The sequence below is a fragment of the Aphelocoma coerulescens genome, chromosome 1A, assembly GCF_041296385.1.
Source record: "Aphelocoma coerulescens isolate FSJ_1873_10779 chromosome 1A, UR_Acoe_1.0, whole genome shotgun sequence".
Lineage (NCBI taxonomy): Eukaryota > Metazoa > Chordata > Aves > Passeriformes > Corvidae > Aphelocoma > Aphelocoma coerulescens.
The window spans coordinates 23,622,481-23,649,675 of NC_091014.1; the positions used below are offsets into that span (position 1 = coordinate 23,622,481).

Below are 27,195 nucleotides of genomic sequence, written 5' to 3' on the forward strand. Positions count from 1 at the left end.
TACCTATGCTGAATAAACTAGCAACTTCCACTGCTACTTTCTGGATTGATGAAATTTGAGGCTTGGGGCATATTACCTAAGCATGTTGTTATAAGCAGTCAAACTCCTCCTAGCCATCACTGTTGAAAGAAATACTGTGATTTCCCCTTCCTTGCTCTTAATCTTTAGAACTTTCTTCTCCTGGCTAACTGAAATGAGCAAAACTTTGGGGGTTTTTTTGTTGTTGTTCTTTTTAAAAAAAACAATTCACACTTTTGAAGTTTAGATACTTTTCATCAAACTGCAGTTTCAGAGTTCTGTGAATTAAGTTCAAGCTGTGTATACCACTGTGTTTCAAACTTGTTTTCCATATTCTTTGATACAGTACTGAGGCTGTGTGAGAACACAATGCCAGGATTTTTAAATCTGCACATGTAAATATATGCAAAAATTTTTTAAAATCAAAATTTATATAATTTGCATATTGATCTTTGCATTTGTTCTGGGTTCCCCTTGGCTGGTTGCCAGATGCCCACTCAGCTATTCTTTCACTCCTCCTCAACAGGGGGAGAAAACAAGATGTAAAAGCTCCTAATTTGAGATAAAGATAGGGAGATCACTCACCAGTTACTGTAATAGGCAAAACAGGCTCAGCTTGAAAGAAAAATTATTTTACTTTATTTCCAATTAAAACAGGTTTGAATAATGCAAAAAAAGAGAGAAACTAAACCAACATCCTTCTCCCTGCTTTGCTCTCCCAGGCTCAAATTCACTCTCTGTTCACTTCTCAGCCTCTTGCCTCTCTCCTGAGCAGTGCAGGGGGCTGGGCAACAGGGGCCTGTGATCAGTCCGTAACAGCTTCTCTCTGCTGCTCCTTTTTCATGCTTTTCCTCTCCTCCAGCTGGATCTCCACCAGGGGCTGCAGGGAAATCTCTGCCCCAGTGCCTGATGCACTTCCACCCTCCCTTTCTCTGGCACTGGTGTTGCAGGGCTGTTTCTCACACTTCTTTCCTCACTGCTGTTCAGCGCCTTGCCCTTTCTTAAATAAATATTCCCTGAGTTGCCCCACCCATGGCTGAGGGACTCAGTGCTTCCCTGTGCCTGGATCTGACTGTGTCCAGCACAGCAGCTCCCACCTTGCCCACAGAAGCCCCACTGTGCAGCTACCAAAGCCATTCCAATAAACCCAGTGGAGCACTAACACTGTTTTTTTAATACCTTTATTTCAGGTGAAATAACTTCCAAAGGCATGGTCATACCTCTGACAAAGAATGTTTATGGGCCAATACTTGAACGTGTTCGGGCAGAAGGCATTCTGTACAGTACCCACAGCATTATCAAACAGTAACTGAAAGCAGTGGATTTAATCAAGTTTTGGCTTTTTTTGGTTCCCCCACCTCCCCTTCTGGAATCTCAGTTTGGACCAGCTAAAGGCAGCACTTGCCATTTCATACGCAAACGTTGCCTTCCATAAAACCTGCCACCCGGCTTTGAGGTAGAAACTGTAGATACTCACAAATGGTGATGTTTTCCTCTTAAAATTGTTAATCTTTCATGTACATGTTTCAGCATCAATCGGATCTTTCCTTTTATTTTTTCTACAATATCTCAGAAGGGCTTTTTTTTTGTTATTAGAGTTTATCTTCTCAGTGTATAGGGTTATTATTGTGACAAATTTAAGCTGAAAAAAATCTAATAGTGGATTATTTTGTGGTGGAAAAGTCTGGGTAATGAACTCTATTGATGAAGTTTGATTGTTCATGTGGTAAAAATAATTTTTCCAAAAAATGGAGATGAAAATGATACTTAAATTTTAAGTCTGGTTGTCCCTTTCACTTTAGCAATATTAATGAGTGTTTTCACAATAACAATATGCAAAAAATAGTTTAGAAATTCTGCACTACTAACAAATAAGATCCTTTTAAATCTTGAAAATGTTCCGTTCTTAAACATTTGAAACCTAGATCTTAATATTTTTTAATCACTTTATAATGAATGTAAATTTAAATTAATTGGAGGAGGGAAGAAGATTAAAGCAAGCTTCCCCCCCCACCCTTTCTTATTACAGAGTGGAAGCTGGTTGCAATATATTGAAATACCTGCTGTTACATGTTGCCTTGTGCTGTGGAGAGAGCACATTAGCATTGAGCTCTGCAGCTAGGAAGGGCAATCTGAAATACAACACAGTTAATGTGCCTAGAAGATGCTCCAAATGACATGTTTACTCTTCCCACTTATACTGCATGCCTCATCCAGTTTAAGTACTGTTACAAAGGGAATACATTGTGTAGTATATGCAGCTTTGAAATGCACTAGGTTTAGAGGTTTAAATTGCCACTTTTTGAGTTAGCTTCAAGGTTTTGAAGCGTTCACTTGGGAACCTATGCCTACTACTCAATACAGTGCCACTTTAGACTGATGGAGCGTAACAGCTCATTTGCTGCTGAGTGCTGTGCTGACAGATGTGTCAGCCCTGCTCTAGCTGCAGTTTAGCCACATCAGTCCAGAACTGAACTTTAGCCCAAGTGCAGCTTCTCTGCAACATAGCACCAGCTGCCTCCTTTCGTTTCAGGGCTGCTTCTCTGGCTTTTGCTTAGGGATTTCTGCACTACCTTTCAATTAAAGCATGGCTTAGACTTCACCAGTCAGGTCTGTGAGGTGTAATGCTGTGGGCAGGTTGTATTTGCACTGGTACCTGTGCAGCTGCCTAGAGCTTCCCTTTTCTAAAGCTGAATACTGATGCAGGAAGCTGTCTGCTTTCAGCTTTGCTCACAAGTGCACTTTGCTGATAAATGCACAGCCTTTTCCTTCCTGAGAAGCAGTGCTGTAATCACAGTTTTGAGAGGCTGGAATTCCAGGTGTCATTTTGCATGGTAGGAAAAGCAGCCATAACAATAATTCAAGTTTTGATCTCCAAGTTTTGCTACTCAGGATTTGGATTTTCTTTGTGCACATGCAATGAAGTAGCAACCACAACAGAGTTAAGTGAAAGGAGCCAAAGGGAGAATGGAGAATGAAGGGCAGAGTGTTACTGTGAAAGAGAAGGACGTTTTATACTGAACCACTGCTTTTGTAATGCAATGCCATATTTGGATTCTGTTACAGTGCCATGCATATATCACACAAAATCCTGTCTCCACAAAGTTGTTTTGCTTCCCACTGACCTTACAGGCTGTTGGTCTGTTGTCTGTCTGGTGTATGCAGCCGGGGTAAGGATGGAGCCTGCAATGAATGTTCTGCTCTCTGCTGCCTCCTCCTTCTCCAGGTACATTAATGGCCTACAACTAAGGTTTAAAGTTATACTTGTCTCTGCTGGTTCCTTCCAGTACAGTGTTTGGTGAGACCAGGATTTTACTTGAGAATTCTCTGTTCCCTTCCTTAGCCCACAAATACACAACCACGGAGTTGTGCCTCTGTCTATATGCATGCACCATACTTGCTTTTCTGCCTTGGAACTGCAGTATGAGATGAAAATCAGAATTTTAAAAAAGTATCTAATATTTTTCGAGCATTAAAGAATGAGCAGTGCAGTGTTTTCTTCAAGAAGCACTGGTACTATTTTTGAAAAACTTTATATTGGAATATATTTCTATTTCCCAGTGCAATGCTGCATTTTGTTTTCTATGTTTAGACTTAAATGAGTTTATTGCCTATCTTTTTTAATGAAGATTATACTTCTCAGTTCTCTTTGCATATTACTGGAAAGATAATTGTATCTTATACACAATATTGCTTGAAAAATAAATCTGAAATCCTCTGTTTTGTTGTCATGTCATCTTTACAGTCCAATAATATGTACCTGAATGGGATTTGGCATAGATGGTTATATTGAAAGGATGCCTACACATGGACTTTTCTATGTGCATGAAATACCTTTGCATACTGCTTGCTAGACTCAGGAGAGGACTTCAAGGGTTGTTTAAACATGCCCATCTCTATATTTATATATATATATATATATATATATATATATGTATGTATATCTGTATCTAGATAATTTTCATCTATAATCTTAAGAGATTTGTGGTTTTTTAGCACTTTTTTTCTTGGGCATAAGGACAACTACTGAAGTGGTAAGCTACAGAACAGCAGAAGTATGATTTCTCCTGTGCCTCAGGAAGGCATGAAACCTTGGTGTCTCACAGCCTGTCTCAGCTTGAGGACTTTGGTCAGCTGAATACATGGCTTCTGCTACCACTGCCTGTGCTGACAGGCTCTTAAACTCTTTGTTCACATGGGGCTTCAAGGAACAGATTGTTTCACTGGGTGTCTCTCATTTTTTCATTTTGGAATTTATGCTATTGACAGCCCTTCATGACATGTAAGATCACAGTTTCTTTCTGAGATGGAGGTGCTTGAGCCCCATTACACTCAGACTGACTTCTCTGCCTCTGTGTTTTGCATGCTCTCAGCCCCAGATATTCCTACAAGTGAGAATTATATCCCTTGGAGGGACTGGAGTACAAAAGTGACACTGCCAGAAAAGGGTGTAAGCTCATAGCAAAATAGCTGTTTAAGGGGGGAAAAAATGGACTCTAGTGGTTGTGATTAGGCTGGAAAACTACAAAGAGGAGGGGGAGAAAAAAAGAAATTTAGCTATGAGTGTCTAGCAGAATTTATCAAGGCAAATCATACCATCTCAAATATATTCTTACTAAACTACTATGTACAGGTTGTGACTTTCCTGAAACAAAGGAATTAATTCCACAAGCCATAAGAATTCCATTCCATAAGAAGGGTTTTTTTTTTTCCCCTCACTTGTTTTGGCTTCGAAAGGAAAGAATTCAATTTGGAAATGGAGGGGAGTCAGACATTATGTGGCCAAATATTGTGAGAGAGACTTCCCTTCTTTCTTGTCCCTTTGAAACCGTAATCCACCAAAGCACAAACCTGTGACAAGTGGATGGTCAGACATGGGCCTTGCTGCAGGAAAGGAGTGAAAACCAGGACTGTAACCTATGATACCTTAGACTCCAGGTAGCAGTGGGGCCTTTGTTTCTGTTTTTAACCCCAACAGGACAACAGTGCTCCTCTCATCCCCAGCCTTGCTTTGTTTATGCTCCAGAATGAGAGAGAAATGCGTTTAACTTTGCTAAACTCATCTTGAAGTAAGCATTTATCACAGAGAATTTCAACCTTTCTGAAATTACACACATTATCCTAGGACATAGCAAAGAACTGTAAAGCTAGGTAAAGCACTGTGATAAAACATTGCTAACAAGTTTTGTCAACTGATTTTTGAAGTCCATACTAAGGTCTTGAGCTAATTTGTTGTGGTGCTGATAGTGATGAGTTTTTATGACTTTTGTTCCTTACTTACTGCTGATTTTTGTAAAGCTTTTCCATAGGTATTAAATCTCCACATCACAATCACTAAAAAGTTGGTGATAGTAAATTACTTGTTTTCTTCTTTTTTTTTAAACTCTCAACTCTTTTCTGATTTCTTAGAAGGAAGATCACTAATCAAGTTTTCCTTGTCACACATAACTTACAGCTATGTAAAGAAAAAAGCTTAACCTGATGTTGTTTATTAATATCTTACTTCTTGCCAGAGATACATAACATCTTCTCCACACTTGACCCAGTTCGAAAAAGCAGGCTATATGTCTTTTGAGTCTGTAGCTTGGATTACAAGAAAAAAATTAATTAGAATATGGACTTTGTCTGAGAGAGGAACTGACACGCATTTATTAAAATCTGTAATCCATCACAGTTAAAGATTATAGAAGATTTTTTTTATGATTCTTATTTTTTTTCTAGATCAGAACCAATATGTGTGAGTAAAGAGATTATCTTAAGCATTTATGTTTTAAATAACTTGTCAGCATGCTAAGATGATGAATGTGATTACAAACATCTCTGGAAGAAACCTTGAATGACAGCTGATTCCTTGGATTACAATTTTAAAATGTCTGCAAAACATTTAGGTTGAAAGGAACAGTTATATCAAGATGGGAATTTAGAAAGGAGGATTCCTTTTTTGCTTTTGGTCCACAGATGCTTGAAAAAACCGAATTAATTAGCCTAAAAATTACTTTGTATCTACAACTATATGAACCTGTAAATAAATTAGCAGAAGTCACCTTCATGCTTTTTATTTGATATGTGAGGCAATAAGCCAGTTTTCCAGAAGAAAAGGCTGAATAAGTAGCACATGAGCACTACAGTTTCTCTTGTTGTGCTAATGGGGTGAAGTGCAGAAGTATAGTATCTGCTAATAAGGTTATGGAATATGGTTTGCAAATGGCCATAAGATCACAATTAACCTCTCTGGTATGTACACCCCTAGACATTCAGATATCAAAAACTGTTTCTATAATTTTTGACTGAGAAGGGGGAAGTATATAATATTGCTGTCCTTGTTAGCCTAGATGTGCAAATGGAGTGTGTCAGCAAATCTGAGTGCTTCAGAGGAAGTAGTAAGGAACCCTCAGGCCACCTGAAAAAGAGGATAATCCCTTTCTCAAAGCACAACCATTGCACACATTTGTATGCACCAAATTTGTGCCTGAACACTCTGAAAAATATGTATGTGTAATTCTTACAAAAATGTCCATCACTTGGGGCAATGAGCCTGTTATGCACATTTTTAACTCCTGTCAACTCCCCAACTCCACAAATGTAATAAGAAAATAGTTCTAGATCCTATTCTTGAAGGCATTTAACTCCACTAAGGATACATTGCATGTTTGCTTGCACTTAGGAGTCCTATCTCAGTCCTGTTCTTCCTGAACTTCAGTAGTAGCCAATATGCAACCATGGCAAGGACCACAGGATAAAAAAAAAAAAAAAAAAAAAAAAAAAGTGCAAAACCTGAATAAAGATGTTTTGGCCCAGGAAAGTAGGTAGCCTCTGAATTATTTAATGAACTAATTATGGCTTTGAACTAGAGATGAATACTTGTATCTACGGGCACATGGCTGGCACCCCTGGCCCAAGGCTCAACTACCTGCACAAATTCTGAGAAACTTGCTGGAGAGAGCAAGAGTGAGCAGCTAACAGGAGTTAGGAAGTGGGCCATAAAGTCTTGTGGTGCTACACGGGCAGTTAATGGGGAGTTATGTGAGGGAAGGCCAAGCTCTGGTGGAGAGCTGTGGTGGCCGGTGAACATACATTACAAGGGACAGAGAGCTTTCAGTAAGACAAGTCCCTAGTACCACAAGAACCACTTTATGTTAGGGTGACCAGAAAGGCTTCTCCCAGGATGCTTGTTCTGTTATGTTAATCTATCCCAGTTTGGATTCCCCGGTTGGCTTCAGCCTCTACCCCTCGTCACTCCCCCAGAGCTTCCCCATTGGTCCCCGTTCCCTGATCCCGCCTTTTCCCCGTCCCCAGATAAAACTGTGAGTTTCGGGATCATGTTGGTATTTGCGTCTGCACCCTTCGGCAGTGTAGCAGCAATAAATGCTCCTGCCGGAACGCACACAAATGCCCTTCTCGGCTCTTTGCTACCGACTGTAACACTGAACCCACCCGTGCGTCTGTGGGGGCACGCGGGAGCCCACGGAGCCCAGCAGGGACAGTATTAGAGACCTTTTGGAAAGAAAAGCTTGTGATGTGAGAAATACCAGGGAACTGGATAACACCATTATAGCCGAGATGATCTAAGCAGCAGCATCTGAGGTTTCACGCTTGGGTATGGCGTAACAAAGCTAAGACCCATGAAAGTAATTAGGTAAGAACTTTTTTCATCTGCAAAGGGATAGAAATGGTTGGAGAAACAGAGGCACTAAGGAGAGCAGTTCTAAGCACAGGAACAAGGAGAGAAGAGGGGTAAAAGGTGCTTACATATATGTGCTGGCTGCTGGCCAGACCCTTTACCCATTCATGCCCTGTGCCTGACCATGGCCCTCTGTCCTGCCTCCTTCTTAAATCCTAGTCCTATTCTCTGTGTCATGAATCCTATTTCTACCATCCTGTGCACGTGTCTCCCTGTGTGGAACATGGGCACTGCATATTCCCTGGCTGGACCTGCACAGGGCCTTTGGGCTTACAGGAGAATCATCCTGCATGCAGTGGATGGGGAAGGGGAAACGTCGAGGGTCCCAAGTCCAATGGACTCAACCACTCCCTAACCTCTTGGACTGAACTGCTGTGGTTAGAAAGAAAGTGTCAAAAGTAAAAGAGAATTTAAGCACATTAATATTATAACACAGTTTTACAAAACCCCGCTATGTTACATGGGCTAGATGACCTCCAGTGGTCCCTTCCAAACTTACACCATCCCTGTGGTTCTGTGATACATTGTTTTGTCTATATGATTATTTTTCTTGTAATGAAAGAGGACAAGAGCATGAAAAAGTCTGCCTTACTGCTAGCTATTTTGACATTCTGTGCCAGTCTGTCTCCTTGTCGGACCTTCACACTCATGTGTCAACAGTATGAGGATTCTTTAAAGATTCTGCTCTTTAGATTCTTCCAAATCTAAATTCATTTTGGCTTTGTTGCGGCTCCACCTATCCTCAATCACACAATGCTGAGGAGGTCTAGATCTATCTGCTGACACACTGAGCTCCCTTACACATGCCTACTCTAGGAATCAATCAACTAAAATCTCCAAGCCCACATCAGGCCTGTCTTTTTCCATGCTTAGTTTTCACCTCAGAAAAGGTCCATTATTTTCTGTGCATTTTACTCCAGAACAGTATTTCTGCTCTCAATATTTCTACATAGCTACTGTATAAACTGTATAAAGTGACAAAATAGTTGGTCTCACTGCCCATGCTAGTTTTAAACAAGTATCTTACTCTGTTCTGGGCTCCTCCAGCCCCTCGTGGTGCAACCTTCAGTACAAGCAGTCTCTTTTCTTGCCAGTTTGGAAGGTTACAGAAAATGATTGAGGCCAACTTGAAGCATTCTGCTTTCGTTCCTGCAGAGATTCCTTGCTTTATTGCTTCCCAAAGTTTGGCTGTTGCCTCGCCAAAGGAGGCAGCAGCAAAGAGCTCAGCAGCTGAATCAATGATCTGAAGCCAAGCCAGCAGGGAGGTGTCTTGGGAGGGGCCAGCTAAGGCAATTGGGACACCTGCAACAGCCCATTAACCCGTGTGTGACCAGACTGGAAGATGTGGGAGGAGACACTAAAAAAGGAGCTAATGTGGACGCTATAGGTATGGGTAGGAGTGGAGCAGAGATTAAAAAACAGAAAAGTTTTCTATGAGTGTCTCCTGAACTTGCAGATTCCATGGGAAGAGCAGCTGTCTGCAGATCAGCCTTAAGTCCTTGCTCTTGTAAGTAAAAGCTCTCCTGCATGGCAGTGAAGACTGTATACTGTATGTGGAAGAATACTAAGCACAGACTGGAATATTTATATTTATTTTTGCAATACCAGGGTAAAAACAATTTAACAATGCCAAGTACAGTGTTATTCTCATAAAAACTTTTCATTTCAAAACAGATGATTTCTAGTTCCCACAAAAGTTAAAATCACATGCAGCTATATGAAGGTAAATTGCTTAAGATGCACAATTATATATCAGAAGTCTTTGTTAAAATAAAACCATACTGACTACATCATTTTAACAAGGCAATTACACAGAACTAGAAAACTGACTCTGTAGTAAAATATAAAAATCTACAATTATAAATATAAATTTGGTCCATGGATCACTACAGAAGTAGCAGTATTTACAGTAAGTATCAGATTACTATTCTAAATGTCTAAATGTCTTAAAATGTTGAATGTTATGTAGAACAGGATTTTATTTACATTCTACTGTATTAAAAGTTGCATTTCTAGCAAATGTAAATTGTTATAAATACAGCAAATAAACCAAATACGAAACCCATGACATGTTTGTAATTGAGGATTCCCTAACATCTATAAATATGGTAATTTTAAGTTAAAAGTAAAGCCAGATAAATCAAAAAAACTAATACTGAAAAAACATACCACAATTCAATTATTAGAAACACTGTAAAAGTCAATCAAGTTAGTCCAGATGTAACAACGTATTACAATAAATCTTTTGAGAAAAGGCACGCATTGTTGATGATAAAAGTTCCACAGTAAAGTCATATATAACAGAAATGACTTGGTTTGAGCAATGGTTGGGATCTGATTATATATATACTGACTGGACAGATTTTCCCCACCCAAGGTATAAAACTGAAAATAATAATGGTAAACTCCAGGTGTGATTGGTGTGATGCAGTGATGTGTATGCTTAATCTGATGTGTTAATTAAACTAAAGATTCTAAACTTTCAGCTGCATTTCCATCAGGTAAAGCTGAGCCATTACTGTCCATCGATGCTGAGGGGTTTTCTTCTTGTCTTGTGCTGACAAGGCTGAGAATAGCCTTGTACAGAAACTGGTACTGTTCCTGGAGAAGAAAAGAGAATACACTCAGGATGCTGGCAGAAAGAGTTATCTTGTGACACTGTTACTCAAAATTAATTAACAGCTGATGTGCCAGTCTGTTAATGTACTGTGCTCCAGGATTTATTGCGTTACTTAGCAGCTTTATTATTTTCTGACTAATGGCTCCCCCTGTATACAATGTACAGCATGTCATTAGGGACCACAGTACAGGTAGGATAAAAAGCTGTATTTTTGAAGAAATATATGCTGAGTCTGATCCTTGTTAAATTCAATTGCAAATTTGGGGACAGGATTAGGGTTACTGTTTGTCTGCTGGCTTTTTTCTCCTTCTTTTTTTTATCTGAATTCTTTCCAGAATCCAGAAGATTTCTTTTTCTACAGCACCCCTGGAAGACAATTTTCATTAATACATGCAGAAATTAAGATGTGAATAGTTCAGTAATGTTGCCCTAGGATCTAAGCACGCTAATAATGTCACACATAGGAAAAAAAGGTGCACATTATTACTTACAATGTCGGTAAAGACTCCAGGCCTCATCAGATTTATCATCTTTGCTACGTGGTAAACATCCACTGAATTCTCATTTTCCAGTTGATGCATCAGAGTTGTTAATGCACAGAAAGTGCCTGCTGTCACCCCTCCATGCCTTTGTAAAGTAAAACAAAACAAAGCTCTAGAAACTGGATCAGGTTTTATATCTGAAGAAATTACAAATTCTGGGGCAAACTGGTAAGATGAATTTCTGTCATGCTGGTCTGCCCAGCATTGGCTTAAAACAACTTTCACGGCACCTGGCTACAGCTTCTTAGAGTTATTTCTCTACAACCCTCTACTAACCAAATCCTGAAGGCCTTGGGACCTTCAGTGTTTCAAGATTTTGTTATTTTTTGCCATTATTGGACAGCTGGAGAAGGGCAAGGTGCCTCATTGAAACTGTTAATTCTTTCAGTAAAAGACAATGAAGTCTTAACTGGTTTCCTCTCCAGCAACCTATCTGATAACCATCCAGAGTATCAAAATGATAAAACTGAAATGAAGTATGATAAAATAAAAATGTTTCTCTTGTTGATGCAGCTGGAACAGAAGCATTACCACTATTGTTAAGTGCAGACTGTGCCTTGTTTCAGCAGCTTTTACTCAGTGAAAGGATGATTCTACAGAAAAGCAACAAAACAAACAGAAAAGTGCAGTTCTTACTCATCATGTACAATCATGGGCCCATCACGGTTGGAAGCTTCCTCTTTGATGATGCTGATCAGTTCAAAAGTTTTACTAATAGGACTATCAGGATTTGGCCATTTTGGACACTGAAAATGCCTCACTTCAAGTACATAGTCATCCTAAATGATAAAAAAAAAACCAAACAAAAACCTCCATAAGTCAATTTTGTAAAAGATTGACTTTCTTTATTCTTTTCTGTCACCTTGTTCCAGCTCCAGTCTCCAGATGCAGAACCCCACTGCAGTGGAGGTTGGACTATTTCATTTGTCATCATATTACCTTATAGACGTTACTCCCTCCGTGGATGTTCCTAGAGCATGGATTTTTTTATCTGTCATTTAACATCAAAAATGTAAGAAGATGTGGGCATTACCTTTAACAAATCAAGTCCTGAGTCACGTTTATGACAGTGTTACCTGTGTAGCTTCTAAAATGAAGTCTTGGATTATGAGCTTCTCCTCGTTAGACAGACACTTGTGTTCTTCAGCAATCATAGTGACTTTGAAACTCTCACAGTTTATAGGCTCATCTTTGTTTGGCCAGTACACAAATTCATCTTCAGCCTCCAGGAAAAAAAAATGAAGTCATAAAAGTAAGTAATGTTGAGCTCTTACAACACAAAATCTAATATAATAAATAATGTGTCATGTATATAATCAATCCAGCCATCTAGATTTAAATTGACAAATCAAATTTTGAGTGGTTTAACAATGGCAAAATGATGGTTTTCAAACACCTCTGCAGTGATCCTGACCAGAAGACCAATGTACCCTGTGGACCCATTCAGCAATGAACCTGCAGTGCTACCTTGTGCCACACATCCAGCCTGGCCTTCAGGCTGTGCTGTGCTGCGCATAGCCCATGGTCACAGGATAAACTTAGCTGGTGTGTTGTAATGTATGTGTGGTCCTGGAATGATCTGAAAGTGCAGAAAAAGGTTCTCATCGGAGCATCCTTTCTGTTTGACAACAGAAACAAAGAGAGATGGGTTTTTTAAAGAAAATCCTCTAATAGCTTGAATAACCAAAATGGTCAGATGGATAGGGAATGCTCCTTGTCATGTGTCCTGTCTGCCTGTCGTGTGTGTTTCAGGGAAATTGGGGTGGGTTCCAGTTGTGGTGGATGCAGAGCGCAGAGAGGCCGTGGCTGTCTGCTGGGTGGGTACTACTGCTCCCTGGTCAAGCTGGCAGCGCTTCAGTGCCCTTCCTGCCCACCCTTCTGCAGGAACTGCTGCCCCATGCCCTGTGTGCCCACCCTGCTGGCAGTGGTCCTGGCCACTCGTGCACCCCAAGGGCTTCTTTTACATGTGAGAAATGCTTGGCCACTGGTGGTCCTGGCCCTGCCCAGGTCCCACCAGCTGCTGTCGTGCGAGAAACAACCTCACACTTCTGCCCTTACCTAATAATGGCTAAGAAGCCATATTACAACTAAGAAGTTGTGGAGCAAAACCTAACCTTGCATAATGGTTACTTGTGCTGTTTGGCTCCTTTTATAAATTGTACAGGACTGATTTAATACTTTTTCAATCCAATCACAAATCTGCCTAGACAAGGATTTCCAGATTTCTGCTAGATGACTTGGGGATTTTACACTCAGTTTGGTGTTATTAATTTTTAACTGTGTTTTGCAGAATGCAAGATATTTTCTCATATCCTGCATATTTCAAAATGGTAATACTAATAAAATTCATGCATAAACCCATAACAATCAGACACAGAACTCACCATATTCTGGCTATCAGGAAGCATGACTATTAACTGGGCATTATGGTCCCATATCATTCTCCAGAAATCCTTGATAGTGTGTAGTAAGGGATGCTGAGTAATAATGAATTCATTACTTTGATAATAACCCTACCAAAAAAAAAAAAAGACAGACTCAGAATTGCTACCCAAGTATTAATGCTTTAAGGAAGCTTCTAGTGGACAGAGCAAGAACCTAGAAAATGCATTGCACACTTGTTCCTTCTTTAGTTTCCTGCAAATATTAGAAAAATATAAAACTTCCATGGAAGTATTTTCCATGGGAAAAGAATAAATTCAATTACACTGAAACAATTTTTGAAACTTCAAAAAAAACCATGATAAAAAAAGGACAAAAGAGATCAGAGCAGACTCAAAGAGGCAACTCATAATAAAAATGACTGACTACCTGAACCAAATAAAAGAATACTTGAAAGAGCTGCAAAAATCCCAAGCAGTTTCTTAATTTATACAGATAGATCAAACTCCTACCAGAAAAGAGAGTTCCTATGCAGTAATGTACCTGAAAGATCATGTACACATACCATGGCAGAGAGCTTTCCCATTTCTTTCCTGAATGTCCAGGAGGCATTTACTCCTCCCTCTCAGCTATTGAAGGGGGAGAGAGTTGAACAAAACCCAGAGAACAAAAAGATAATGGAAAGCTGATGAACTGTGGTATCCTAGGCTATGCCAGTTGCAAAAGCTCTGTAGGATGAGCAGGTACGAAGGCAAACCACAGTACAGCCATTGAAAACTAACTAGTTATTTAACACACTTATTTCATCTCAAAAGATCTTCCCATAACTGGCATTTAGCTTTAACAGTTTTTGAAACTACAATGTGATTTCTCTTTCCACAGATTGTTAAAATGCAATGCACTTTACCAAACTTAAGACCAGTAATAATGGTAATAGTACTTCCTGGGGGAAGTAACTCTTTCAAGCAGAGTGAATAATGGAAGAAAGCAGCTTTCAAAATCAGGATTTTGCCACCCTAACTCAGCCACATGGCAGCTCTGGAAACAGCTGTGCATTGTTTTTCACCAATATATTAAATAACTTACCATAATATAGGAAGCATTGATGTAGTCTGTGCCTTCACCAGATAGTGATGAGATACCCACTCTAGATCTTTCCACTGTAAAAAATTATGAATTCATAAATATGTTGCAATGACTTATAATACTATAGAAATTATCTCACATCTCACAGTAATGATAACCCTGAGCTCAATCAATCAGAATAAAGGGCTATCCAGCCATCTATTTTATTTTCCTGTGCATAATTCTTAAAGCACTTCTTTTCAAAAAGTACTTTTTCAAGTACTTTACAAAACATTGCTCCAAACCAATGCAGATGCCTTCAGTTCTTGATGAGGATTTGATCAAGCTTACCAGGAATGATAGATGAGGTTCGGTTCTTTTCTCTGTTACACTGTTTGAGTGCAGTCGAATAATCACACTGCTGTGTGTTAGACTGGCTCAGCAACTGAAACAATGAAGTTAAAAAAAAGTCAGGTAACTGTAGAAAAGCCATTCCTTCATAAGCTGCATTAAACAGAAGGGTGCATATATTGCAGGTTTGCTGTCTCCCTTAACTGTAGTTATCTACTTATCTGTCTAAACTACTTAGCAAGTCACCAGAATATTTTTTCTTCACTGTTCTTAGCAGTTCAAATTATTCTTAAATCCTAGATCAATAAGCATATCTTTGAAGGTGAAGTCTGTCATCTAGCCAGTGCTGTACACTGATTGATCAATATAGTTAATGATGTATTTGCCAGAATAGTATCTTTCCAGACATTTTTACCTTTGAGATCTTTCTTCAGAGGCATGCAGTTAAGAGTTTCCAAAATCTATTTACTGTCCTATTTCTCATGATCTCTTCTTTGTGGCTTTTTTTGCTGGATTCCTTGTTTAAGAGTATGAAAATAATTCTTCTGTCCCAACTGACTGCATTCGTTCAGTACATTTAATCTGAATTTAGGCTCAGCAGTTAAATTTTAGGTAGAGAAAGCTGATGGAAGTTATGTTGAGATACTTACTTTTAAGTCATTCAGGGTTTAAAAACCTAAAGATTTTCACACTACTATCTCAGAGAGCTCACCTTGAATTGTTTCTCCAGTCTGGTCTTTCCTGTTGGTCCAGGTATCAAGAGAGCATTAACATAGGCATGAATGTGAGTCTCAAGGACTTCTGTTTCTTTACTGAGTATTGCTTCGACCAGTGCATCATGAATGAAGATGTATTGCTCCTAGGAAAACAAAACCAAACCTCTGAGCTCTCATGATTTTCAGATTCCTCTAGATACCTCTGGTTAAGCTGCCACTTCTGATGTGGTCAGTATTTTTTCAGAGGTTTTCTCAAATGTGATCCTCTACCACAAAGGCTGTCCCTCTCCAGTGACAGTACGCATTTACAAGCACAATTGACAATTATACTTGCAATACATACATACACACATATATATATGATATAATACCAAATCCTCACAACTGTGATATCTCACATTAACAGAATAGAGTTAAAAATGCAAGCACAGCCTTAAGTCAAATTTTCAAGCCAGTCCTGCCCCTAGTTCTTACTGCTATCCTCTATTTTCTCCCTCACATCCTTTGGAACAAGTGCCCTAGCTGTTGATTAACTTTTTTTTCTGTTAAAAGGCACTGGGGAATCTAAAGACCTGTTCCTGAAACCTGAAATAGACTTTCAAATGCCCTGCTGTTGCCCTTACTGTTTTCTCTTGGTCTTTCAATATTTTATATATAATCTTCAGTTTAAAGCATCTATATGTAATTTTCTGTCTGGAACAGGTTTTTTCCCCGTATTTTATTGCCTAATATAAACTGTTTGATGAGGTTCAGTGAAGATCTGAACACCTGATAATGGTGCTTCCTCAAAAAGCTCTGTGACAAAAATACAAGTCCTGCCAAGAAAGCCCTACTGTGGGAAGCATGATTTATAAAGGCTTCCTTCTGAGTCCTCCTTAATAAACAGACAAGAGCCCACAGAAAGGTAATTTCTAGTGCACTGCTCTAAGCATGCCTAGAAGGATGTCTCTATAAAACCAAGGCAAGCAAAAGGGAAAATCCCACCCAGTCTGGTGACCGGTTTCTGTCTGTCTGGTGATGCCAAAAAGAGCACTGCATCATCTCTCCTCCTGCAATCAGAAATAGTTTGTAATAGTCTCATGCTATTTATATTTTATTCTTACCTCAGTCTGCACCAAGTAGTTCCTTTGGGTACGTATGTGTTTTAAGAATCCAAATATGTTGACTGTCCCTTCATGCTGAATTTGCTGTAGCATGCTGTCTAACACTATGTATGTGCCTGTCCTTCCAACACCAGCACTATAAAACAAAAATCCAGTCTTGAGCCTGAAGTAAAACACTAGTGGAAAGAACTGTTCCATACACAGTTTTTTCAACAAACTGCGGCATAGAGAATATTTCCCTCTGCAAATGAATTTATTATACAATATACTTTGCTAAAGGTTCGAGGCCAATAGTAATCTTTTTTCTTTGTGCAAGAATAGGCCTAAAGACTATTTTCTCAAATGATTTTTAAACTGCTGGCTGAAATAGAACTAAGGGGTTTCTTGCAGGTCTGCCATTTTCAGGCTTCTGATATGCCTTAGGATACTTTGCCAAGTATATCTACAAAAGGTGGTATATGTCAGCATTTGGGCACACTTAATGTGTTCAAATTCCTCTATGTCAAAACAGCACTTTAAAGCAAAAGCTGCATTATTCCACCCATTACATTATAGGAGATTTCAAAGATAAACCCCAGGAAATGGCAGAACTGTTGAGAGTATATCTGTAAGAGAAAAAAGCTTAGCACTCTTAAACAAAGCTAAGATGGCAAGGAATTGTTGAAAACCTTTTTAAAAATAGAAAATGGAGAAGTAAGGGTTAATCAACTCATTCCTGTTATGAACTCTGATTAATGTAGTATAAAACCAGTCGTATCACAAAATTAAAGAAAAACTTTCTTTTATAAAATAGTCACTTGTAATTCCCCTCTAGGATATGAAGGAGCATTATGTGTACTGTACATGTAACTTGAGAGCAGCACCGTGCTGGGCCTGCATGGTCCCCTCTGGGCAGATCCAGCTCAGTCCATACATGCTAATTCAGTCATCTCATTTCTGCCACAGAGAGGGCACAGAGCATAGGTAGTGTGAGCTTAGATTGCTGTAATAAACTGTCTAAATAAGTATGATATGAAATTCAAAGGTCCAGCTTGTTAATACCCTGTTAGACACAAAGAAGTACAAAGATTACCAGACACCATCTGTACTTGTTATGAAAGAAAAAACATGAAAAGTACCAAATAAAAATAGCTAAAATAAGTTTCATACATCTCATCATTTGTGTCTTCCATATAGCCTGTGAATATAAATAAAAGTTACATTTCCAACATGAGATGATTCCGTTGAAATTCCATAGTGCATGTGGTCAGGTTAGCTAAAAAATGTACAAAACTGCCTACAGACGGAGGTGAGTTATGCCTACGACCCAAGGGAGAGGTCTGACTGAAGCCACATGACTTACCACTATTCACTTTTTAAAAACTGAATTTAATTGACTCCTAATGTACTGCTGATATCTCAGCAATCTCAGGCTTGACATTTTGAATTTCCCAAGAACAGGCAGGATGTAAATAGCAGCAGAACAACAAGATACGGAATTTTCATTTTCCAAGCTAAAAACAGATGTCAGATTAGATCATCCCACAAATAAAATATCTTCATTTGCAGCATTTGTGAGGTGACTTTACCTGTTCGCTTTCTCAGAGTCAGCTCCAGAAGGACAGAATTCATGAGGAGGTTCTCTTTCCAAATGTTCCATCAAAGGTGAGGTACTACAGCGGAAAACCAGAACCTGCTTATATATTTTACAACAACCCGGTCCTTCATGGGCATTGTGAAGTCATTCCAGGTCCTACAAGCCCTTTTTAACCAATTTTCCCTGAGCTGCCAGTTTTAGTGAGCACTGACAGAACACCTGCCTGCACACTGCGGCACATGCAGACCTCAACCGTTCCCCAGAATGCTCCTCCGTTGCAAATGACTGCTAGAGCCCAGAGTAATGTTAAAAACAGCAGTTGTAGTTCAGCCAGGAATAGAGTGAGTCTTCTCTTGTGCACAGAGCTCCTCTTAGGATTACAGAGTATCCCTGCACCAAAGAAAGCATGAGCCAAAAGCATCCTAATGATATATTTGCAGAAATGAAACATTTATCCCCACACATGTATCTGGTAAGCTCATAGCATTCAGGAGAGCAGTACAGAAATGTGGAAAAAAAAAAAAAGTAAAAGCACTTTTGCAAAAAAAGAAAAAGAACATAGTGCAGAGCAGCATCATCTTGTTTATGGAGATTTACGGATTTACAGAAGTGGCACAGACAGTTGATTAGTTGGCCTTACGAAGGAGAGAAATATCAGATAAGAATATCAGCTAAGAAATTAATCTTACTCCATCAAGAATTGTTAAATGCAAGAGTGAAATTTTGCTTTACCCACTGAGAAATTATTTTTTCTGCAAAACAAAAGTGGAGTGAACCTTACAGGACTAAAAACCACACCTGCAATGAACCACAACAGGCCCAACAGCGTGGCGCTTCGCATGCGATGCCTTCCGCACAAAGGTGAGAACGGGCAGTGTGTATTCTGGAACACCCATGTCAGGCCACTGGGTATAATGGTACTGAGTCACTATGCGTCCACTAGACCTCCCCTTCTGGGAACCCTGCAACAGAAACATAATTCCACATGTAAGCAGCCCATATCTTCCTTTATTTTATCTCCGTACCTAATAGCTGTTGAACTGGCTCTGAATATTCTAGCCTTCAAAGAGAAGGGGAAGGGCCAGTGCTTCTGTCTCACCAGCTTGCCCACTGTGTGGAAAAATGACCTGACACTGTCTCTTAGGAAGTCATAGAGAAAGACTATGAGCACTGGAGGGATAACATATTACAGATGCTCTCAAGAGTCACCAGCTCTTCCTGCCACTCTGCTCCTCTGCTGAGTGAACAGAAAGAGTAGGATTCATCTCACCCAGCTTTAGTGGTCTACAAGGTAAGTAGCCCTGTCTAGGCTGCTTTTCTAAGCTCCCTTCCTCCATGGCAACTCAGAGGCAGGGATTCCTTCAGAAAGCAGGTAACCTCATTCAAAGATTCATTCCTAAAATAGGCAGAATAAATTAATTGATAGTAAATGCTGCACGTTATGTATTAATTATGCAGGGGCGGTGAGAGACTAGATGTCTCAGACATTTATGTGGCTGGAATAAATTAAGTTTTCAGAATTGTTCTCAAAGTAACTAACATCACCCTGCTGAGAGAGCATGCTGGTTCTGGTTACAATAAAAATAAGTGCGGATTCACATGTCTTTAAAAAGGAAAACGGAGAGCTGAGGTGGATAGTTTAACTCATACCATGTTTTCTTCAAGTTGCTCTCTTTCTGAAAATGTATCGTCCTGCTACCCAGACAGGCAAAATCCACATCAGCTCTCCAATTTGATCAGTGCTTTTTCTCTGATGGTCCTACAGTTTTCTGAGTTTATTCATCTGGTCAAATTAACTGAAGTTGACAAGCATCTTGGCTGGCTGAGACCTACAGGATTCGGCTTTACATATACAGCAGAAAGAGTTGTCAACTGCCTTAAAAATATCCTGAGCATCTTTTAAGACTTCCTTTCGCCCACCTCTGTTTTCAGGATGCTACAAACCTTTTTGATCTTGGTGTTTCTAAGAGTAAAATTCCTCACAGTGTAATAGGCAAGTACATGAACACTCTTCTGAGTAACCAAGAAGTTCCCATATTCTTCACTACCTTCGGCAGGCCAGTACTGGTCACATTTTCTCTGTTAAAAAGAAAATAAAAAATAGACAAAAAACCTCCTAAAATGTCAAACTAGTAAGCCAAAATATTCAAATTTAAGAGCACAGTAAAGCACAAAACTGTACAGCAACTGTCAATATACCCAGTTTATAAATAGACATGATCTTCTGTGCAGGAGAACAAGTAACAATTATTTTGGCTGTGCAAAGATGCTCTTTATTTGGAATACTCCAAAAAAGAAGTTTAAATCATACTATCAGAGTTGAAGGGGTCTAATGTTGTGGAACTTTCCATTCTATAGACACTCTAAAAACTAAAGAAAACAACATGATCTATAGGAAAAATAGGAATACATCCAAGTCAGTAGAATTGTATGTGGCTTTTGATTAGTTTATAGTATAGGCAGAGAATATTTATAACTGGTAGCCAGGTTAAGAGTGAGCCTGTGTATGGCTAGAACACACAGCAGAGAGCTGTGATGTGTCCAGCCTTTTGGCTGGGTAGTCATATAGCCTTCTCTAAGAGTATTAGAAGAGTGTTTGTTTATAGCATGGTGTTATGAATGAAGTGGTACTCCTAGGACAGCCCTCATCTGCAATTGCTGTGTCTGTATATCTGAGAGATGCTTTTTAGGTTGTATGGTAAGATTTACATTCATTTTAGGCACTGCTGCCAGTGTGCGGCAAGTGTGATGCAATGTGTCCTCATGTGACCCCAGGGTACATGTATACTTGCACCACATAACCAGAGAAACACACACCCTGTGATGGGGTTTGACCTCTTTTTGTCTCACTGGACAAATGTGTGTCTAGTCATGTAGTAGGAAAGGAACTGGGAGTAAAGGATGTTAACAGGGAGCAGACAGTGAATTTCCAGAAAAGTTCACCTGAACTATGTTCTTCTCCTTTCCATGGTCAAAGGCAACCCTGACAAAGAGCATGATGGCAAGCAGATTGGTAGCAGAATGTGGCACAAAGTCCACAGTCTATCCACTTTCATTATATATAAGAAGTCTTTTTTTCAGGATAAGATTTTTTTTGTGGTTAGAACATGGTATTTTCAAGACTTATTGAATATTTTCTTTAGTTTCATACTACAAATCCTCAACTTTATACTTCCATAGCCAGTCCTAGTACAAGCAACTACTACAAACTATTGATTTTTGTTCAATAAATGACAAAACCAGATTTTTAAAAGACAGGAGTTTGCTACAGGTAGATCTACCAACATCAGAGAAATAAAAAACAGACAAAGGTACTCATACCCTTCCTTTCTCAATGAGATTAGTTATCATCACAATAACTTCTACGTTATGTTCCCATATCATTCTCCAGAAATCTTCTGCTGTTGATTTTAGTGGCCCTTGAGCTGCAATGTAGGCTTTTGGCTTGTTGTAGCCCTAAATTGAAATATAAGAAATGACACTTGTCAAATCACTGTCCATGAGCAAAAGGAGGTGGGGAGGTGTACATGACATTTAATGTATTAATTTTTAAAGACTCTGAAAACCTTTTAAGCACTTTTACGTTTTTAACTATTGAAATTGCAGAAACCCTGTGGTATCAGATAACATATGAATACAACTGTTATGTCAATATTTATAATTCCAACAAATAGGATATGTATGTTCAAATGCCTGTGTTCAGGCAGAACATTGATATGATAGTGATTATGAGATGTGTTACAAAAGTGGTTTAAAAAATGAATCATGATCACTCACGTGTAAATACCTATGTAATGAAAACCGGTAATGGTGCCTTGGTGAGGCTCTCAGATAAATGGACTCTTCCTCTCATGAGATTACCTCAGAGGGGAGAATTAACCACTCAGATGAGATATACCTCTAAAATGACTCAGATGTGACTGGATATTTTTTCTTTAAAAATGCCCTTCATTAAGCTGCAGCTGCTACAATATGAAGACGGATTCAAGAAAGAATTGGCATTTTCCCTCTGCTTTAACTTCGTAGGCTTAACTTAGACTACAAAAGTTTTTTTAACAAAATCTGTAATATTGTGATACTTCTTTTGAATTAAACCTATTCATCTCCAAACATATTTTTCTTTACAGAAAATACTGACAGATCAATAGGCCAGTAGATAGGAAAAGGCACTTACATCGACATAGTTGGCATTAATGTAATCAGTCAGTTTTCCATCCTTTTCTGCAAGCTGGGCTAATTTAACCCTAGTATGATCATCTGCAGTAAAACAAGGGAGAAAATAAGCAATTTTTGGTAAGAAATATATTCTTTCTTGTAAAAATAATGAGGTGTATTTTTACAATGCATAAGACCAATACAATCACATATGCAAACATCTTTCCTTAGGTATGAATCAGCTTCAAAATTCTAATTTGCAGAAAAATCAAGTAATAGCTCCAAAGTTTGAAGGGATTCAGAATCTAGTGGCCTGAGTAGCAGCACCTCGGATCATTTTAGGCACTAAGATGTATTTCCCCTATGGCCTCTAGCTGCTGCCTGTAAATCTGTATAGGTCTTCCATAAGTCCTGTGTCATGACTGCCAAATCTGCGCAGTGGGATGTCTCAAAATGACAGCAGGCACCATTGTTGAGGAACTTTAATTCCAAGTTAAAAGAACACTGGAGAGCAATGGGACTTTGAAAATGCTGGTCATCTGAAGCATCAGCAGTGGCTACATCAGGGTGAGCTGAAACGTTCTGTAGGCTGCACCAATTGTAGGAACTACACTTGAGTCGCTTACAGAGGACAATTCTTGCTACTCCAGCTGCCCTAAGCTGCCTCTGTACTGCTCTTTAATAATAAACAGCCCCTGGGCTGGCACATTTTGTATGACCAGCTACAAACAAGAGTGGCAGAGGAAAATCCCTGAGTTTTTGTCCCTTTAGAGACATCTTTAGCCAGGGGGATTGTCATTTCCTGTTGCTGGTTTACATTGTCTTCTGCCAGGCAGCTGACTCTGTCACTTTTTCTATTAAGCTTTAGTGATGCTGAATGCTGAAGATATATATTTATCTAGACCTTTCTTGTAATCAGAACAAAGTCAAAATGCAATGGAGAGTTAAAAAAAATATTGAGCCACCAAATGATCAAAAACCCAGAGGCAACAGCTTGAAAGAGCTATTAACAAAACTGAATAGTGTTTCAGAGAAGAAAAACAAGTGTACTGGCTAATGAAGATGATGTATTACATTGTTGCCAGGCACAATACAACATAAAACCAGAACATTCATATTTATATGTGACAGTAAATATATCCAGGGATTTTGAAGCTCACAGAGACAATAAATCACCATTATTCTAAATCAAAGATGAATTAATTTTGACAATCAAAACACAGCTTCTTAGGCTTTCTAATGGCATTATAATGAAATCTCCCAACTCCCTTTGGGTCATCGCAGAAGACACGAATATGTCTTGCTGACACATGCTCATCAAAGCAGCAGAATGTCAGAGGCTTAACTTGAATAGATGTGAAATCTCATGCTAACTCCTCTCCAAGGGGCACTTTGCTGAACAGTAGCTGGAGGTTTCAGTGTAGAAGTATTTTTGCTCCCACTAATAACATATAAATCTATACTTTCTGTAATTATTTCTTGCACAAAACAACAAGTAATGCTTTTACTTACAAGCAACAATGTTTATGTATCTATTCTTATTCTTGTTGTCAGGGTGATTAGAGCTGTCTGATGTAATACCTAGATCTACAGTACAGCTCTGGATTTCCTGAAAAAAAAGTATGCCATACTTTAGTAAGTATTAAGATACATAAAATGTCTTTAAATACAGTAAGTAAGCATGAAAAGAACCACAACCTTACACCCAATTATCTATGATATTTTACAACTACTTCATTGCTAAAAAAAAATGCAGTGAAATAATTCCTTACCTGATAAAACTCTTTCAGTGTCTAATGAGGGAATGAATGCAAAAAAAGTAAAAAAAATCAAATTCCACAGCACAGAACAAATGGATAAGTGTTTATATAAATTACAATTACTATATGGAAAACAGTTATGGTCATGCAATATATCCATAATAACAACAAAACTGTGTATTTTGACAAAACTCCTAAAGGAAACGAGCTAATTTTCCCAGTTAAAATGATGGCATCTCTTTTCCTATCTTTAATGTTAGATCTTAGGCCAGTGAAAGCTTGTACATATGAGCAACACCACAGACTTTAGCCAGATTATCTGCAAATTTAACAGTTCATTGGAATTTTTATTGGTCCTTATGAATGCATCAGTTTCTCTGGGGAATGCTTTTGCTCTCTGCATTCAGCTGCAAAACCTCCACTGAAGCAGGACTGTGTGCTGTTCAGCCAGCCTCAGAGTACTCTGGGGAAAGACAGAGTTACAGCCCTCACTCTGGCTGCCAGCAATTTCAACAATTTTATAAAGAGAGACAGGCTTGAGAAGACAGGCACAAACTCTCTAAGACTCACAAAATTAATAATTCATTTTACTGATTACTTTAGTTGACAGGAAACTCAAGCATTTATAAGGCCCACACTGTTAAATAGCAAATATATTGCCATCACTAAAAGTACTAACGATGTTTCCCAACACTTTTTATAATTCATTTTAACGTCAATGACCTTAATCTACTTAAATATATGTATAAAAAGTGGTTGTCAGTCTAAAAATTAGATTTTAAATTAGTTATTTTGTAGTAATATAAAAAAAACTTGCTACCCTCCCCCCCCCCAAAAAATCTGAACCACCTTTGTACTCTTCAAATGTATGCTAACTCTGCAAAGACAATTACTGTATTTCAGTTTTTCCCAATCTTCTAAGTTTTCTATCAGTAGAGAAAAGAACTGGACACTAATTCTGGAGTAGTGCACAAAGCAGAAAAAGGATCACCAAGAAATGATGAGGACACTGACTTTTTTTGGTAATAGTTAAAACTAGCATGAAATATGTCAGATGGTGCTGCTGTAGTTTGGTGACACCCACTATATTTTGTCTTTAGATCACTTCTGTAATTTAGGAAAAGTAAAATTGTAGGAAAAGATCAATTTAGAATGAATAATCTGATTTTTGTATTGCTGTACTCACTAATGGTGACAGAACTTTGTATCCATTGTATTTACACACAGTCCTTCAAGATCTGCTCTCATTAATAGCTAGTTGAGCTGGAGCCCAGTCCCATCAGTGCATATGCACATGTGTAGTATATGAATATGTACTGGAAATTCACAAGTATTTACAAATTTGGTCCCACAATCAAATGGATATTCTGAATGTTAAATGAATTGAAGAAGAAATGCTGATGAAGGTTATGTGAAGGACATGGAATTTTTGGTCGACTAGATCACAATACATTGGCTGGGGAAACAAAAGCAAAACCTAAAGATGCAAAACTCTGAATTTTTTACTTTCCTTATTGTTTTTGCAATAGGAATATTACAATTGTATTTTAAATTAACATAGCCCAGTTAAAAAACTTGTTCCCATCCCAACTGACTGATTTTGTTTCAAATCTCTTGTAAAAATTGCTGATGGTACAGCTTTCATTACGGTATTTGGGGTTTTAATGTTTATGTCAATTAAGTTAGAACATATCCATCTTTAAATTGTTTGCAATACACGAGTGTGAAAAACAATGAAGATCATTAGTTACATATGGTGATAGTAACATTACATGATTAGAGCATATTTTTTAACATTTTCAAATACCTCTTATGAACCATATACTTTAGGAAAGGAACTGTAAAGCTTTCACTACCACATATGAAGACTACATTAGCTCCCCTGTTAATCAGAAGTCTTGCCACGTGTACTCATTTTTACTTCCATTTTATTTTCTCTGTAAATGGAACAAGCAAATGTGGGTAGCTTCTGCAAAATTCAATTGTCATTAGTATTGGAAAAGCTTTAGATCTATCACTGTGTCTGATAAACCATATACATTGCATTATCTTTGCATAGTTTATTCACACAATTGTTCAGTATTTTATCACAATAATAAACATTCCCATTTGTACCAGTCCTGGTAGCTTTTAGGAATCTCCCTAGGCTTTATGCATAAACTCCATACTGGGCTCAAAGCACTCACATTTATTGTGTTATTTCATGCATTCATGAAATTGATGCCCAAGTCAGAATGCAATGCCCCCATTTTTGTTTCCAGGCATTTAAACTTAACATTATTTGTACGTGCTAAGTAAAAGATGACATCATAGAGCCATACCTCAAATTCTTCAGAAAAACCATTACTTGCATGTAAATCTGCAACATGTTTTGGAAAATGCTTTATTGGAATTGCTCCAACATCATCTTAGGGGTGGGAAAAGACAAAAAGTATATTTATGTAGAATAAAAAGCCAGTGACATATAATGAAGTTTATATGTAGGCAATCCACAAAACATCCTGAAATAAAATTCTTGGCATGAACTTTGGATATACAACTCCCAAAATATTACAACATTCCTTTATGCCATTAACATTTCTAAAATAGTTACCTAACACTTGAATATTTCTAAATTATTATTTGGAAAGAAGACAAAGAAAATGCCTTGCTAGGTCTTGCTCTGTCTGTAAGCCCCCCAAATCAAGGTGCTGATTCTGCAAGATGATGAGCTTTTCTGTTAAACAGAAGAACACACAAAATTCCCTGTGAAGTCATGGAGATATGGGAGGATTAGCTCTTTGCTCTCAAAGGTAGAGAGCAGAGCTCTGAATATAACTGATAAAGTAGGAATGATTAGGCTGAGTTGTCTGGGTGCTTCGCGCTGATTAGTGTTGCACTGGAACTCAGATGCAGTACATGGACAAGCTGCATAGTCCCAAGCCTACTAAATTAAAGCAGCATTATGCCAGTAGTTTCATATTAATTTACAGTTGCATGTTTGCACTGGCATCCAAAGTAAACAGCAATAATTTTCATCTTTTACTGCATTAGTGACTACCTTCAGTACAGAAATTTCTCCCCGTTCTCCTTATGATTCTATGATTACCAATTGATAATAATCTTATGTCTGATCATGGCAGTACTGACCACAGATTTTCACATCAGGCTTCACATTTCAAGTTTTAAATGCAAGATTTATGTTTAAGACTTCTTGGCTACCCACAAAGAACAAATCTACATTCTC

At 38.5% G+C, this 27,195-nt stretch overlaps 2 protein-coding genes across 3 annotated transcripts in view; one reads left to right on the forward strand and one right to left on the reverse strand.

Annotated features, from left to right (window-relative positions):
• The window catches only part of AASS (aminoadipate-semialdehyde synthase), a 30,436-nt gene extending 26,700 nt beyond the window's left edge, over window positions 1-3,736 (forward strand). For both annotated transcript variants that reach the window (XM_068996485.1, XM_068996476.1), the window contains one exon: window positions 1,209-3,736. In XM_068996485.1, coding sequence (XP_068852586.1) covers window positions 1,209-1,327 — 119 coding nt within the window. In that variant the 3' untranslated portion in view covers window positions 1,328-3,736. The remainder of the gene's footprint in view (window positions 1-1,208) is intronic.
• A 5,544-nt stretch (window positions 3,737-9,280) lies between these two features.
• Window positions 9,281-27,195, reverse strand: part of PTPRZ1 (protein tyrosine phosphatase receptor type Z1) — a 130,955-nt gene continuing 113,040 nt past the window's right edge. Inside the window, exons 15-30 of the mRNA XM_068996492.1 lie at window positions 26,291-26,376; window positions 23,982-24,002; window positions 23,722-23,818; window positions 22,229-22,311; window positions 21,376-21,510; window positions 19,999-20,133; window positions 18,853-19,016; window positions 16,479-16,614; window positions 15,372-15,518; window positions 14,660-14,753; window positions 14,330-14,403; window positions 13,246-13,374; window positions 11,938-12,084; window positions 11,498-11,640; window positions 10,811-10,946; window positions 9,281-10,300 (exon numbers count right to left, since the gene is read on the reverse strand). Of these exons, the coding sequence (XP_068852593.1) occupies window positions 10,160-10,300; window positions 10,811-10,946; window positions 11,498-11,640; window positions 11,938-12,084; window positions 13,246-13,374; window positions 14,330-14,403; window positions 14,660-14,753; window positions 15,372-15,518; window positions 16,479-16,614; window positions 18,853-19,016; window positions 19,999-20,133; window positions 21,376-21,510; window positions 22,229-22,311; window positions 23,722-23,818; window positions 23,982-24,002; window positions 26,291-26,376 (1,868 nt within the window). The 3' untranslated portion in view covers window positions 9,281-10,159. The remainder of the gene's footprint in view (window positions 10,301-10,810; window positions 10,947-11,497; window positions 11,641-11,937; window positions 12,085-13,245; window positions 13,375-14,329; window positions 14,404-14,659; window positions 14,754-15,371; window positions 15,519-16,478; window positions 16,615-18,852; window positions 19,017-19,998; window positions 20,134-21,375; window positions 21,511-22,228; window positions 22,312-23,721; window positions 23,819-23,981; window positions 24,003-26,290; window positions 26,377-27,195) is intronic.